We start from the raw sequence: 17,854 nt of genomic DNA on the forward strand, positions 1-17,854 counted from the left end.
GGACAAATCATGTTTACAAAATTGAAAAACATTTATTTCGAACAACGAGAACAAACAAAGGTTTTACGAGTAACAATATTTTACAAAACAAAAATGTCATAACACATGACTAGGAACAAACTTAATCAACAATGTTTTTCAAGAGAGAAATAAGTTATTTAAGTTATAGAAAAAAAAAAAAAAAAAAATTATAAATAAACGAGCCGGTTTTAAGTAAGCCCGTTTTGATAAAAATGAAAATCTTAGTAATTAAATGGGGGAAGGGGAAATGTTAAAGAACACGGTCAAACGGTCATTTCGATTTCGTTAACCATAACACGTTATCGAAGACGCGATTCAATTGCCCAAGTCGATTTCTTTTCTATCCTTATGTGGCCACGGTAACCAATGCGAATGTTAACCTTTCAGATCGTTTATCTATCGACACGAAAACCGAGTTCACTGGCTTCAACATAATATTATAAACATTGTTATAACCTTAAAATGAAAAAAACAGATGTACGACGATCGATCGAAGAAGAATAAGAAGAAGAAAGGGATGGATGTCAAATGAGATAATTAATAAATTAGAGGTTTCCTAAACGACCGTAACGTTACGACATGGTAACTCCGAGGGCTTCGCGACATCGTTCATAAACGACGTAACTTATGCTAACGGCAGGGGCGACTTTCATGAAATTGGGTGTGATACCACGATACAAGCCGGCCACTCCTTCTTTGGTCCAGATCTCTTTGAACACGGACCCCATCGTTCTCGTATCTGGCCCTTCTAGATCTAGAAAAAAACAAAAAAAGGGTCTGAAATGAAATTTGTCATCTTATATATTATGTGAACGCAGTTGATTAAATAATTGTAGTAGACTTGTAGGCACGTACGAGGTGCTTGCAGACGGGTACGGACGAGCGCTAAGGGGTACGAACAGACTTGACCGCAAGTACTGGAAACCGTACCGCACGCCAACAGTAAAGGCATTCCTGGTTTTTGTCCATCGTTGTGAGACGCAATGTATTTGTTTTTTAATGTCTACAGAGTAAAACATTATGACAATTAGAGGAAGCGAAAATTTTATCAAGACCAAACGAAACAACAACAACAGTTTACCTCGTACACCGCAAGATCGATGCCGGCATACGGTAGTATACCCAAAAGGTTGGGTATGTATCCTCGGTAAAAACTACGCATACCTTCTCGGTAATACATTTTTTGCACGCAATCGAATATACCCTTGTACTGATTACTTTTCCTTAAGGCTAGTCTTGTTTTTAAAACCTGAAAGATTCGACGACATTGGATTAACATTAACGAATCGTGAGCACGCAATGGTAATACTTTACTTCTAATGGATAAATTAACGATTGACTAAAACCTCCGGCGAGCGATCCCGCCAAAAACCTTTCGAATATCGTCAAGTCTTTAGCTCTCGAGCCGCGGATGAGACGTTTGGCTTGTTCGTATGCCATGAACTTGAACGCAGACTCCGGGGCTATCTTGAGCACGTTTATGCCGTTTCCTCGCCACATGCCGCGGACACCGCCCTCTTTCAACATATTTTTAAAACATGAAGTTATATCGCTATGTTGATTGCCGTAAACCTGAAAAAATCAATAAAGTTCTTGGTTATATAAGTAATATTATTAAATTTGGTTGGTCGGTTAATATTAAAATAGAACGGTTGGCGTCAATTACAAATGTCATTAGGAAAAACAACAAAACGGATGATAATTCAAATAAATTTTCATTTTAACCTGAAGAAACACTTTGAGTCTATCCAAAGGTGCGGTGAATGTTCTGGAGACGGCTCCGGCAACACCTCCCGATACAAGATGCCGCCACCACATGCCGGTTTTCATTTCTGCTTGAGTAAAATCATCTGGCACGTTCATATCCTCTCCAATGTCTATGTACTATAATATGGAACAAAATGTTTAATCAATAACGAGTAATTTAAAACTATAATACAACACAATACATGCAATAAGTTGAAATAATTATTTTAACCCATTTGTTCTCTTTCTTTATTGTTATAAAAAAAAATGAAACGGTTCTTTTTAATTTAATATGTCACTACCATGTCTATAGGTTATCATAAAATTCGTCTCTAGTTAAATATCAAAACATAAATATCTATATCAACTTTATTAGATATTTTGTTAATTAAAAAGCCTGTTAACTAGACCAGCGTTGTGCCATCATTGGTTTTTCATATTATACAAACCAGAACAGTTAATCTCAGCCATACACATTTTCAATTTAGATAGTTAGTATAACGTGTGGGTCTATAGTTAATACAATCAATTTTTAGAAATACTTTTAAAATACATATTTAAAAAAATCTCCTTACAAAAATATTTACATTTATAAATCAACAATGTAATGTTATTCTCCATATTATTTAATATCTATTTTTGTGAGTATCCAACGTTATTTACTTTTCATTCATTTAAAAAAAAAAAAATGTTCAAATTTCTTGAGCATTGCAAAATAATAAACGGTGATAATATGATTGTACCTCTTCACACTGTACTTTCCGTCAAATTTAATCTAATCGAATAAGACACTTGTAACAACGAAAACGTTGTAATCCTTTTTTTTTTTTTATAATACCGTTTCTTAGGATAATATAATTCTACACGGTGAATAATTAAAATGTAGTCGACCAAAGAGAACAATTTAAAAATCCAGACAAGAGACCAGCAAAGGATTTTGAAACTATTACAATGCCGTCTGATCGCACATAATAATCGTCTTGCACAGCCTCATTGTAGAAACATTTGTGTTCAAAAATTTTAATTAGATACAAATGCGATTCACTAGGGAATTTTTTATGATATTAGGATTGGCAACGCAAAGTCAAATGAATAAACCAATAAATAAGTCAATCAATATGAGTGGGGTTCGGTAATTCGATAAAAAAACTATAGAAAATGTTTGCTAAAACTGAAATACTGTAAACCTGACGATAGTAATTTTTTACATCAGCTAAATTATTGTTTTTAGGAATAGCAGTTATACATTGGAGGTTTTCCAAAAAACGGGATATGAGCCCGATGAAATAAATAAATGTAATAGGCAATCGAACGGGGAAAAGAATATAATTAATGGGCGATTTTATAAATCCTACTAGATATCAACTAATAGGGCCAAGTCACAAAGAATATATTTTTAAATAGAAGATCATAATACATCGTTAGGATGCAGTTTTTAATATTTTACAGAATCTGTTAAATGTTAAAATATATTATGTAACGCTATCAAAATGTTAGCAAATAAATTGCCTATTGCAATATCACAGAGCAGATTAAATCAGAGGGACACTTTATGTAAACAATGATTTTCAGACGAACGCGGCCATCTTGTCATTTATCCCGACATAATATTATACCGATTGATAATTTTGAGAAGATGGCGGCCACGTTTTTTCAATAATAAGTATCCTATGAACCGTGTTAAATTTTGAGTGTCTAACCCCTGATAACATCTTCCAAAAAGTCATACAGTGGCAAAGAGCTTTTGAATTTATAAAAATTCCAAAACAATCAACACCATCAACAGAGTTTTGAACGTATTTTTTTTTTAAAAATAACATTTATCATAATTTCATTTAAACGTAGTTTTCACACCGTTTTATCCCAACAACAATTCCATAATTACAAAACCGGCAACAATGTAAAAATCGATGAGATTAATTCATCGGGCGGATTTGGAATTTCCCCAAATTAACTATCAAGTTCAACCGGTGCTTATGATAATTAAAAAAATGTATTTATAGCGTCCTAACCGAGACTGCGACAACATTGACCTTGGTTGGATACCTGCCAAGTGCGTTACCGCTATTATCTACTGCATATAACATTGGCAAATCAATTTAAGCCCTTTGACTTCTCTCCTTTCGTTTTGTTTAACCCTTTCATCATAGGCGCAATTAGAAGGGGGGGGGGCTAAGGGGTATTGGCACCCCCCCCCCCTTTTAAAACAAATTAGCGCCCTCTAATATCTTTCCAGTTTATGTATGAAAACCTCAGCTTATAAAAATGTTTAATATAAAAAAAAAAAAAAAACCAAAAGATTTTTGCAGAATCAATAACAGTATTTATTATTCAGTATTGTTTATCTATTTCAGGTGGCTATCGCATTTCTGTCTGCTTTAAGAATTATAAAGATTTGGCTTAAGGTTACAACGAGACAGGACAGTCTGACAGATTTGCCAATACTTTTTATATAGAAAAATACATGACAAATGTAATCAACATTAACAAAGTTATTGACACATTTGCAGAACGAGCTAAGCGTATAACTCTTGTATAAAATACCTGCTGTAAATTGTAATATTGCATACATTTTTAGTATAAAATTAGCATGCTAATAAACCAGTGTTAAATGTTAAATTTATACACAACATCCTTGCTAAAAAAAAAAACATTAACCTCATTAATTTTGTATCCCTAAAGTTTACTAAACCCTTAAGTTTTTTTATTGAAACTGCGCCTATGTATTTCGTTATTGTTTGTTTATCGTTTCTAAGGAATTTATTAGAAAAAAAAAATCAAATCTAATAAGATTTAAACTTTATGACCTTGACCGAGGCCAATGAGGACTGAATTAATTATTAACACGGTGTTCATTTAAAACTAAAAAATATATTTCCAGATTATAAGTACATAAGAAGTATATCGGGCTGAATGAACTAATCGACCAAGCTAACAGTTTGAAGTTGTGCAACAATAATAATAATAAAACTGCCATAAAATAAAAAAATAAACCAGGCAAAGTTCTATAATAATATGTTTTATTCGCACACGTTATGATAATAATATAGACCGCTTTTTTCGTCATTGGTCTATTGTGATAGGAAATATCTACTCATATCAGGTTAGCAAACAAGTTTAGGAGTAAAGATTAAAATAATATATAATGATATTTTATGACGGAATGACGAAACGTTACAATAGTATTATTATTATTATATTATTTTATAAGGCATCGATGGTCGATAAACCGCGTTGGAATAATTGTTATAAAAAAACAACTACCGTTATAACAAAAAAAAAAGAGTTTTAGATAATACAAGTAAACGTTTCAGTTTCAAAAAAAAAAATATATACATATATATATATATTATTGCAGATCTAAGTCCCTATGGACAATGCAAACGGCGTATTGTCACTATAATTTTAAAAATAATATACTAATACTATTATGGTAAATCGCTATTGGAAATAAGTGTAATAAACAATTACTAATTTGTTTTTAAACGTACAAAATAAACGTCATTATCTATTAATTACACACACACAACACGTCCAAAATGCTGAGGATTTTTTATAACATAATATTTTAAACGGTATAAGAGAGCAGAAATAAAACATTTAAAAATCTTTAAGTATGTTTAAAAATCCCTTTAATAGTTTGGACTCTCTGAGTAGAATTCCACACTAGCTGGCCAAATGAAAAGAATATATTGTTTACAGATTGTTATTTAGTACAGCATGTACAAAACAGTAATATAATAATTTTTACACTGCTCGACAGCGCTGTGTTTTTTTATTGTTAAAACAAAAAATGTTGGCTTGTTTTTGTTTAATGTTTTTTTTATCACATACTTGTTCGTCCTCGGTCATTTTTTGGTAAAGTTTAACATAATAATCCAAAATATCACAGCACGGAAGACAGTTATTGTTATCATTTTGAATATCACAAGGTGTCACTATTGCTTTGCCGTTACGTTCTGAATAAGAATACTTAAATATTAAATAGTAATTAGTAGCCATGGAGCGGCCACTTTTTTAAAATTAAATTAAACTTGACTATTATTTTTGTCGGATATTCGACTAGTAGTAGTTCGCGGGTAAAAATAATAATTCACTACATGCCATCGCATTTGGCCAGCTCAGACTAAAGCGCTATAGCATCGTTTAAAATAATAATATATAATGTTTGCACGTTATAATTGTACCGAAGGTGTTCTATACACGATTGATTGTCTCGGCTGGCGGGGGCAACCGTATAGTAGCACTTAATAACCAAACACACACATACATACACACATTTAATAATACATTAATTATTGTATAATAGTAAATCATAGCTATTACTATACATATGTAATTATTACAATTGCTTTTTATACTTCGAACTGTCGACGATTATTGGCGAAATTCTCGGATTTTAATATCCATTACTTAATCTTAAAGCGGTTCACTGACCACTACTTTGGTCCAACACTCTTGTCGATGACCAACTTCTTCGAGCATATTATGATCATATAATATGATGCCACAAAAAAAATAAGAAAGACATTTTCCTTCATTAATAACATTTGTATTTTGAAAATGTTCAATATATACTGGTTTAATATATTTTCTATATGTAGTATAATATATTAGATTTAAATGAAATAGTGTTTTGAAATATAATTACTTGAAAAAAGCGCTTGCAAACTATATTTAAAAAATATTTTAAAAAATTATTCGAATAATTGAATTTGAAATTATTCGAATAACCTGTCATTCGAATAAAATATTATTCGAGTAATTAAGTTTGTGTAATATTCTTTATAACTTTCAATTGAGTAATGAGTTATCTAGATGATTATTTAGATAACGTTTTATTCGAATGATGCAAAACTCTGATTGTAGCAGAAATGCAACTTGTTTATTACATAATTTTTTATTGTTAAAAAAATTAGTTTAATTGGCGCCCCATAGAAATTGTCAAATCTACCAGATGTTGTAAACGTTTTTTTTGGATATAATAATTATATACTTTTTTTTAATTATTTTTTTCTAAATTTTTGATAACTTAATCTATACAAAAAACTTAGACATTTGAAGCGTTAGGCAAAACCGATGAGAACGATCATTAGAGGTGACTAATTTTTAAACTATCCTGTTTTATTAATAGCCACGTTTTATTTTTTAATTTATTGGTAGTTTTATCAATAAAACTCATTAAAATATACACAAAATACATATACATATAGACATTTTAAAAGCTGATATATTGAAATCTATCAGCGTCTAAAATATCTATGAAAATATAATTGCAACAAATATTTACAGCGATCTCAACGTAAATTCGTATCACATTACTTAAAAAAAAATTGGAAATAAAAAGCGTACAATTCGAAATATCAATCAATTGAGGAAAACTGAGCTAAGGCAGAAGTTCGATAAACTATTACATTTGTAGAAGTCATCTTCTAGCAAATCGATTGGACGGATTCATACATAGATTTTTTATTTACCCAACTGAGAAAATACTAGTTAGATGTATTATTTTTATTTTTCGATTTTACTCGTATGGGCAAAGAAAGAGTAAACTTTAATACTAAATATAATATAGTAAATCAATGTTCTCTAATCGACCGTGTGTGAAGTTGTGTAATAACAATTGATAAGACCATAAAAAAACAGGTAAGGTTCAATAGTTGGTTGCACATTATTGTATTTACTACGTTAAGGAGTAAAGATTGAATAATTAATAATAATAATATGATCGAACGATCAACACATACATATAATATTATATTACTTTATTAGACGTCGATAAACAGCATTGGAATAGTATTTATCAAATAGCTATATTATTTCGAAGAAAGAATTTTAGATAATATGATGAGAACCTACATAATATTCTAGTTTTTGTAAAATTATTATTGCAGATCAAAGTCGAATACAATCGGCATGGCATAGTCTCATTACATTGTTTGGCAAGTAGCTATTTAACCAAGCAATGTACTAATTTAGCCTATAACTTAACTATTGCCAAGCTACCTGCACTTGATTTTTAAGCTAAACTTGTGTAAACGGCCATTAATTCTTAAACCGTCCCTATTTTAGTAGTCTTATTGATACATATTTAAATCTTGATTGTAATATATTATTTAGAAATTTAAAAAAAACTTAGTGTCTATAATACGAAAACATTATAATTTTAAAATATAAATAAAGAAAAAATGGAAAGAACTAGAGACAAAAGTTAGGTCATATTTAGAATATATATTGATTTAGGAGATATTTTAAATATGCCAACTTCTGACTTTCTGACTTTTTTAGTTACACGACTTTTATAGTCAGGTTAACTTTACTGAGTTACAGTGAAAGTTTGATAACAAATGAAAGTAAAATTTTTTTAACACAACTAAAAAAAAAAAAAATGTTTTGAAATGGGTTTAATTTTTTTAATGCAAATTTGAATATAATTTTGTTCTTTCCGTTTAACTCATGTTCTATCTTCATTTTTAAATGTTACATCGTCAACGTTCCGAAACAATAGGAGAAAATAAAAGTTGTTTTCAGATAATATTATGGTTTTATATTAAATCGACTGGATATTATCGACTAGGGTATTTTTACTGTAGATCCCAAATACAATGTCTATGTTAAATAGTTATTAAATCAAACAGTCAAATCATCCCATAGAGTAATAATACACAATAATTTCTGTATATAGAACTGATGCATCATAATATAATGTCTAATGTCTTGTACTCATCTACGAAGTAATCAAGAAGGCGAATGACAGTATGACCACTTTAAATATTTTCTCATATAAGGTTGGTAAACACTGCACAGTGTCACCCAAATAAATTATATAGATTAATAGATAAATTCAAATAACGTATGTCAATATGTAAACGAGAATAGGTTTTTTTTGTATCACATGGTTGTAACAGTGAAACAATTAAAAAATATGTACTAGAGAAATGTAATTTCGCTGTTCTGGTCACACTGCAACTCACCTTTTCACTTACTTCATAATAATATTGTACTTATCGCGACCCCCTGAATCATCCTATTCGTTTAAGTGACAGAAAGAGTAAAACTTATCAATTTTGGCGACTTTGAATTACTAAGAAAATAACTCGAACTGAATAAAGACACTGGAAATGGGTGTCAATTCTCCAAGTCAGAGTAAATTAACGTTAAAAGTGAAAAAAATCATCCATCTGAATTTTCTAACCACATACGACTTTTTAAGGGGTTACATAAAGACCTTTTTTCATAAAAAAAAATTAATTTTAAGTTAAATAATTTGACAGCTTACTAATTTTGAACTAGGAAAATTTGAAGAAAAAAATTCAATTATAAACATTCAAATTTTTTTATTGAGATTTTAGTATTTTCTTAAGTTAATTTATGCTTTTTGGAACGATATAAGTCTATCGAAATCAGATAAGCTATCAGAATATCATATCATAGTAAAAATGTAAATTTTGGCTCAGAAAAACCCTCTTGGATAATCCCCTATTGAAAATTTAACAATGATATTTCGGTTTAATTGCTTAAAATTTAATTGGCTTCGATGCAAATCTTGAAGAAAACTGTTTAATTGAAAGAACCGTTTCGTTCTATGAAAAAATAAATTGTAATTTTATAGTTTTTGTTTTTGAATATATTTTTGTTTGTTTTTTTTACAATGCTAAACAATGCCAATAAACATTTCTAAACATTTACCATTTTTCGGTGTTTTCTAGAGCACAATCCTCTTTGAAATTTATAGTAAAGAAAACGATAGAAAAGTACATTTAAATTGTTTTATTTTTAGGAGAAGTAAAATAAGTTTTAAACTTAATTAAGTTTTAAGTTTCTAAGAACTTTAATTATTTTAATAATCTCGTTAAAATATTCTGACATAATACAAGTCAGTGGATAGTTCTCAAACTCAACTTACCGTCGAGTGCCGCCAATATTTGATTAGTTCGTGAAGGTCGGTAAATGGACAATACAGTAAAAAGTCTCTCCATTCTTCGAAACTTATTTCCAAACTACCGTCTTTGTCCATTCTAAAATGTATAAATTATTTGTAAATTTAAAATAAGTCTGTATTAAATATACACATATTTAATATTTATTTAATTGGATTAAAAAAAAAACCAACTTACCTCTTAAGAAGTTTAAGGGCTTCAGCGTCGTCCACTTCAATTCCTAATTCTTGAAAAGCTCTTATCAGCTCTTCTCGATCAATTTTTCCTTAAAAAAAAAAAAGTATTAGTAATCAAATTAAAACTATATTTTGTTTTATTAATATAGTATATTATTATTTTAGATAAAATATTTTCATTAACTATGTTTAAACAGTATGAATTTTAAGCGATAGTTAATAATTTTTCTATCTTTTTGTCATTATTTTAGCACAATAGTCATTATTCTCACTTTTTTTTTATAACATGTTGTACAATATTAAACACTTAGGCCCTAAGGCTCTAATAAAAATATATTATCATATCCGCTAACTTTTTTTTTTCATCTTCGATGCATTAGCAGAATGTTATGGTATTTAGACACACGTCATCCTTTAACCGCTAGACCAACTTCTTCAGAAAGCCAACCCATAAAAATTAAAAATTAAATATAAAACATAACATTTTTAAATATATATGTATTTTACTTTAAAAAGGATATTTCTAGAGATTTGCATAGAAGCAAATAAATTTTTAATTAATTAAATGAAATAAAATTTAAAAAAATTCAAATAGAGATTGTGAAGGTTATTGAACCAAAATTTACATTATTTGTTATTACTTCCATGAAATGATTAAAAATATGCTATACTGATTTCGATATGTCCTTTGGAACATTTGAATAGTTTCAAAATGCGTAACTTGTAACTTTAGAATATGGTAAAATCTCAATAATAAAAAAAAAATTACTTTTGAAATTTTTAAATTCAAAATCAGTAAGCTGTTAGGATATTACACGATTTTGAATTTTAATCATTTGTGTTTTAAGTACAACACATTTTGGCTTGGAAATGTTTTCAGCAAACAATGCCAAAGTACATTTATAGCATTTCTAATATACCTACATGTATGCTTTTATTTAAAATATTAAAACTGGCAAATTTACCATTTGTTTTCGCAAAAACAAAATACGATTATTACAAAATAAGTCGAATTAAACTACATGATTAATTGCAATTTTGATAAAAAAAAAGTTAACCTACTTTTTTATCTTTGTAAATCAAATAATTTTTTTTTAAATAGCTACTAGTACTTGCCAAACACGAACTTATGGTCAATACATGGTTTCAGAACCAAATTTTAATAAATAGTTGTAATTCATTTGTTAATGAAACATAGTAAAAGAGTGTGAGGGCCTAAATTGAAATTAAAATATAAAACCAACCGAGAAGATAGTTGTTGAATTAAATTTAGTTGATATGTGTCGTCAAAAATGAAAGATTAATATTGTTAAGTATCTATTAAATAAAACTTTTTTGATGGATTGAGTATGAAACTAAAATTTTTTTTTTTTATAATACGCAGTATATTAAAAATTTTAGTTACCAAACTTAGGAAATTGTATTACGTATATCTGTAGTAATATCAACATTAAAATTTGTTAACACTTACCATCTTTATTTTTATCAATATTTGAAAAACTAAGCCTCAAAGATTTTTCATGTTCTTTTACGTAGTGTATAAATTCTGCTAACGTTATTGAGCCGCATTTTGTAGCATCAGACATTTCCAAAAATTTCTAAACCAAATCGTAAAAAAAAAGATTATTAAAATTGTTATCTTTTTTCTCTTAAATATCTCCAACAATATTTACTTGCGCAAATTCCGTATCGTGCAAGGCAATGGACAGGTCATGGATGTCGATTTTTCCATTCTTATCTAAATCTAAAGTTTCGAATAATTTAGCCAAACGCACTTCATCTTCTTTGGGGAGTTCGTGTAAATAATGAGGCGGCAACACGTTATCTGTACCGCTGGCTCCCGGTATCGCATGATGATGATTTATCGTGTTCACCATAATTGCCAAAAGGCGAAAAAAAAATCAAATCAAACTAAATGAATTTTCACTTTCGAAGCCTACACTCTCACTGGTGTTCTGCTGCCTACGTCAAAGAAGCATTTAAAAAAAAAACCAAATCGTTCGCTAACTGTTATAAAGTGTGTGAGAAGCCAAACTTCGATAAAAAAAAATTAATAATGAAATGTACGCCGAAACACTTAAATTACTAGGTCCTAGTGGCGTTGTGTCTAAACTTCAAAAATTTCTGAGTCATTTAAGAAAAATCATGTCAAATTTTTTTACTTGAATAACTTGAACCGACGTTATCACTGATTTGTGTTATCAGTCCGTTACCACTTCATTTCCACGATAAGTTGTTGATTAAACACGGTACCATGTGTTGCAAATAAAAAAAAAAACCCCGCCTTAATTTAAATTCTCTTGTAGAAATATGATTTTCATAAATAATTATATTTAATAATTGAAATAACTAAATTTAATAAATACTATGATGCAGATATGACATTCAGGTTAGTCGATTAGTCAGTAAACTTAGACGGTCGAGACAGCCAACACTCATTGACTCATACTTAATGATGAATACAATTCCAGGTTTGTCGGGTGGTTTAGTTACAAAAATTAATAATTAAAAATTTTTATTTGTTGGCGCAAATTAGGGAAAGATTAAAAAATCTTGATTTATAAAATACAGTACGAGAATTATGATAAATAGGTATGTATATATAATATGCTATGTAGGTCTGACAAAACAAATTATCGAGGATCATTTATTGGCTAATATAATCGTTGTATAAAGTCAGTAAATCAGTAATCAATTTTGTAAATTGTGTAGGATGCTATTTCATCGATTTAAATATTATTATGAAAACGAATGCAACTTGAGTTGGATAAAAATATTTCTTGTTTCCTACTGTTATCAGTTATATGTCCTGCCTTCTTGTTGGCACCGTGTTATCTCGACCCGGGGGTGTCTTTCGTGTTCTGCTGATTTGGCGGGATAATTTTTGGGGAATCATTCCAACGTTATGGTTTAAACATTATTTTGTTAGTTGGTAGTAAAAATGAATGAAATCAAGATTAGATAAAATTTTTTTAAGAAGTATTAAATTTTTTTAAATACCGTCAGTTACAATATTTTATTATATTATTGACTTAACGTACCACTATTATGTATATTATCAGATTAGGTTAGGTAAGGTTACACCTGAGGTAAAAATATTAGACCGTAGTTATGACCGAATAAATATTTCAAAACATTTCCCCTAATATATATAAAATAATATATTAATACGTTTGACTAAAAGTGTTAATTATAGGGTATAGAGTAGAGGTCTCAGTCAAGTACGTGAAAGCGAACGTTCGTGTATTCGTGTAACGAATACACGAATGTTCTATTCGAACACGTACGAATTTTCGTGAAAACGGGTATTCGACTAACGAATGTTCGGGTATTCGTGAAAACGGGTATTCAAATAACGAATGTACGGGTATTCGTGAAAACGGGTATTCGAATAACGAATGTACGAATATAGTGAATTGTTCACATGGTTACGCCATAGCACACACAAGTCTAGAATATAAGTAAAAAAAATCGGTAAAAATTAATATCTTTCTAATTTTACTTTGAAATACTTCATAGTAAATTAACTTATACATTTTCAGGGTTGCAAAATTCAAATGTAATGCCTATGTTAAAATTTACTTCTCATTTAGAGGGGTTAAGGGTGTTTTTTAAAAGAGTACAGAGTTAATAATTATATTGCCAAAAGGGGCACCTTTCATGTACACTTTTTATCAATAATAATTTTTATTATCAAGATATTATTTAAGACTAGTTATCGATAAAACAAAATTGTAAGTACCTAGGGACCAAACTATTGGAGATGTCTTCAAAAATATATGTTATACTTTTAGGATGATTAAAAAAACCTGTTTTTACAGAAAACATATTCAGGGAGAGATTCGACCCCCAAAATCCCCCCCCCCCCAAAGATAGCTTCATAAAATGTAAAATAAAATATAATGTATTATAAATGTAACCATTAATGTTTAATAATAATAAAGCTTTCATAGTTTTTGTAAATTTGTTTTTATATTCATATTTTCTTGCAATCGTTGAATTTTGCATTTTATAACAATTTATAAATTTGTCTTTATTTTAGGAAAAATGTTTTTTTATTATGTAAATAATTTTTGTCACCCATTATTACATTCAAATATTTCTGTCAGGGAATGCAAATTTGTAATGAATTTGGTTTATTTAGAGGATTAAGACGATAATTGTAGATTCAAATCTTAATTATATTGTAGTAACATAAAGCATATGTCTAAGTTTTAACTATATTTATTAAACTATCATTTTGTAATAACATATTATATATTCAAATTTATACTATATGTGACATTTTTATATAACTATCATGTTATTATTATTCAATATACAACGCGCGTAGTGTGATATAGAACCTCTTTGAATAATTTCAATAAACTTAAAATACTCTAATAGATAGCGTACATACTCATTTTAGGCGTAACATTTACATAACAATAGGTTCATTAAAGAAGGAGTTAAACACACGACTCGACACGAACTTATCCGAGACGAACTTAACCAACACAGAAACGCACTATTTAACCCAGCCCACAGCGCAGCGAAGCGCAGTTGCTCTCTCACATCTCTCATACAACCTTCTTCTCCTTATTGTGTGGACGCCAAAGTCGGGTAGCTGTTATCAGTCCGCCGCGGCCACCAATGTCCTTCCTTTCCTTATTGTGTGGACGCCAAAGTCGGGTAGCTGTTATCAGTCCGCCGCGGCCACCAATATCCTTTCTTTCCTTATTGTGTGGACGCCAAAGTCGGGTAGCTGTTATCAGTCCGCCGCGGCCACCAATATCTTTCCTTTCCTTATTGTGTGGACGCCAAAGTCGGGTAGCTGTTATCAGTCCGCCGCGGCCACCAATAACATAATCCTTCCTTATTATCCTTACACATACATACGCCGAGTCCGTAGCGATATATAAAAATACTATATTCATTACAGTTCAATTACTTAAATACTTTAAACCGTACGAGTTTCTTATCACACACGTGTCATTATTAACCAACAAAAAAACACTGTTGTTCTTTCGTTCATTATATACATATACCTATACCTAATTACTTTCCTCTTAAAGGTATCGTTAAAGGACATTAATTCTAGCGGTCGAACAATCCTATTACACCCATGTGACTATTTTTGGTCAGCAAGGAATGTAGTCGGCTTATAATAACTCAGTAGACGTGGTTATTTCTGACAAGCGCACTGATTATTATAATATCATTGGTAGACCGTGTACTGAATTACACTTTAACGAGAAACAGATGGTCATAAGATAACGTTAAAACGCCAGTGTTTGAAATATTTTATGAATGAAAACATTCGTGTTAAAACAACGTTCACTTCGGCATATCAAGATCACATACTCAAGGAATATCGACAAGGTCATAAAGCTTCGAGTGACTCCACGACAAGGTATGTACTGCATACAATATTATAACACTGTGTAATAATAAGTCTAGAGGCAGGAAGTGAGCCCTTGTAGTAAACATACACATATGCACACCCCGATTAAGAGTCGTTTTCATACTTATTTAAAATATCCATTCACCGCCGCTTCCCCGTCCTTTTCTTTTATTACAAATTGGCGCCCAACCAAAAGCTTATACCTACAAAACACAATTCTTCTAACCATTGTTCAAAAATAATCTTTGTTTTTCCTTTTTCTCTAAAAAAATATTCTTTCTCTCACATTTTCAAAAATATCACACACTTGTTTAGAAACATATTAATGACTCGCACAACAAAAGAACTTTTTATTTTAACTGCCAAACAGATTCTCATCAAATTGATAATCCAATACAACGATAAAATAATAACAAACTATTTTGAAATCATTCAAATAATTACAAATATAATCTGGGACATTTCTACAAAATATGACATTGATGTAAACAACTCCCTTCTGTTCCAAAGATTTTTTACACATCATATCAGCAATCGTCAAACTTTTCCTATCTCGGACATTACTTTAATAAACAAAGTAACCGAAACACTTCAATTTATCGTCAAAAATTCAGTACACAAAATATTTCATTCAATTCCAAATTATACAGATTTTATACAACTAAATGAAAAAGAGACATTAATTTAAAACCTATGAGTTCAGTACACACCGTTGAAGTCACTAATACAATAAAACAATTAATTCAAAAAATCATAAGCACTCATAATTCCCCTGTTGCATTTGAAAACAAAAACAAATTACAAACCTTTTTAGCGAACTTACTCTGGACAGTAACAAACGAAAACAACAACTTCTCTCCAAAAACGTTATATGCGTTTCTACATTTTTTTGAATCCAGACTAATTAGAGGAATCATATATCCAAAAACTAGCAATGAATTAATATTGGAATTAATATTAATTTTTGAAAACATTTTAAACAAATTATCTCCCACGACTATTATTCCCACAAGTGATCATTACACAGACGACCTCACAAATATCTTAAGACAAATTATTCGTGTATTCATATCACAGGCAGATTTTTCAACTGAAATAACCTCCCACAATCAATACAAAAATTTAATAAAACAGATTTATACACAAGCCCTCAGAAATACTAATATCAAAGACAAAGAAGCTATAAAATATTGTCATACGGTCTTATTAACCAGAACAATCAGAAGTTTTATCTTTCCTGCAACGATTCAAGCGTTATTCCTGGAAATATTACAATTATTAGAATCCACATATTACACGCAAACATAAACAACACCCAACAACACGTTTCCATTATCATGTCAAATGGAAAATGACCATTTAAATGATATTTATCAATTGAACAACTTAAGTCAATTAGAAGGCACCCTTGAATACTGTTATGACAGAATTACAGAGACGCCAACCAGGTCATTAAATGATCTAACCGAGATTAACACGGCAATACACGGGTAATTGAGCCCCGACTGATTTTTCTGTAGAACACTTAACAGGGGTGACAAAACTTCTCTTTGTAAACCAGACATAAAACTCTTAAAAATATCGTTAAATTTTTCATTACAAAACTCTCAAAAATGCCTAATTTGCTTACAAACTTAAATATTTAATAAATATATAAACCTACAAAATGTTTTTTTTGTAACATATCCAAATTTTCACAAACATAAACACTTAATAATTTCAGCTTTGTCAATACACTGAGGAAATGTAACTCTTTTAATACACAAATAATTAATTTCGATTTTATTTTTTACATATCTTGGTGAATATCGTACTATAGATCTATATACTATCTTATTATAGATGTAGATAACTTTAACATTATAACCACTGCATCATACCAACATAAATTTTGAATACAAAAATAATATTGTTCTAACATAGTTCATTTTTATAATAATAACAATAATATACATAACACCTATAAAATAAAGGCCACTCATATAATAATACATGCTAAAAATATATATATATATAAAGGGCAATACACATAGGCCTAACATATAATAATAAAAATAATATTAATGCTAATAAATAGAGCATTAATAAATAAATAACGCTTTTATATAAGCCAAATATATAATATTGAAACCGATAAAATTATATAAATATAGCAATGAACTTAACAAGAATAGGTTTTTATTAAACAACATAATAATAATATTCGCCAAGCAAATCGTAAAACATTATGAATCTTTATAACAAATATTATAAAAACAATAATATAACAAAATCAAATTTAGTATAAAAGTATCTCCCTTTTATAATTTTAATAATGCAGTAAACAAACCATTACAATTATTTCACAAAAAATAATGCGTAAAATAACAAATAGTATAATTTCCTAACATTCACAATATTTCTACATATCCCATAAACAATTATCGAATTTTTGCAAACAATCCTTATACACAATATTACTGTATTACACGAAATCAACTACAATTCACACCTCATTTTTTTTTTAAATATCACTTTAATACGCTCAAGCGAGGCTTCAGGCCGAAATAAAAGATCATACTAGTATACTTAATGAACCATAAATATAA

At 29.4% G+C, this 17,854-nt stretch overlaps 1 protein-coding gene across 2 annotated transcripts; it reads right to left on the bottom strand.

Moving 5' to 3' along the window:
- Window positions 1-12: 12 nt before the first annotated feature.
- LOC126845819 (calcium-binding mitochondrial carrier protein SCaMC-1-A-like) lies at window positions 13-12,058 on the bottom strand. 2 transcript variants are annotated; one of them, XM_050584747.1, is made up of 9 exons: window positions 11,557-12,058; window positions 11,355-11,481; window positions 9,885-9,972; window positions 9,674-9,785; window positions 1,747-1,905; window positions 1,336-1,593; window positions 1,103-1,270; window positions 877-1,024; window positions 13-775 (listed from the first exon to the last, which is right to left on the bottom strand). In XM_050584747.1, exons 1-9 carry the CDS (start codon window positions 11,758-11,760, stop codon window positions 594-596), a joined length of 1,446 nt encoding a protein of 481 aa, XP_050440704.1. In that variant the 5' UTR covers window positions 11,761-12,058; the 3' UTR covers window positions 13-593. The 2 variants fall into 2 exon arrangements, with proteins under 2 accessions (XP_050440704.1, XP_050440705.1); XM_050584748.1 differs by lacking the exons at window positions 9,674-9,785; window positions 9,885-9,972; window positions 11,355-11,481; window positions 11,557-12,058 and adding an exon at window positions 5,602-5,908.
- Between the last annotated feature and the right edge of the window lie 5,796 nt (window positions 12,059-17,854).

The sequence above is a fragment of the Adelges cooleyi genome, unplaced genomic scaffold (genome assembly GCF_023614345.1).
Source record: "Adelges cooleyi isolate 19-005CV unplaced genomic scaffold, UGA_ACOO_1.1 ACOO_flye_CR_arks_rails_tigmint_CR_PRNA_8, whole genome shotgun sequence".
In the NCBI taxonomy this organism is placed as follows: Eukaryota; Metazoa; Arthropoda; class Insecta; order Hemiptera; family Adelgidae; genus Adelges; species Adelges cooleyi.

What these genes read in the sequence shown, in the direction of transcription:
- LOC126845819 (XM_050584747.1), bottom strand. Translation starts at nt 11,760, where the DNA reads ATGGTGAACACGATAAATCATCATCATGCGATACCGGGAGCCAGCGGT. An exon ending in TATTGATAAAAATAAAGATG is followed by an intron (nt 9,973 to 11,354) that starts GTAAGTGTTAAC and finishes TTTTTTTTTAAG; the next exon opens with GAAAAATTGATCGAGAAGAG. An exon ending in CGTTAATTTATCCATTAGAA is followed by an intron (nt 1,271 to 1,335) that starts GTAAAGTATTAC and finishes CGAATCTTTCAG; the next exon opens with GTTTTAAAAACAAGACTAGC.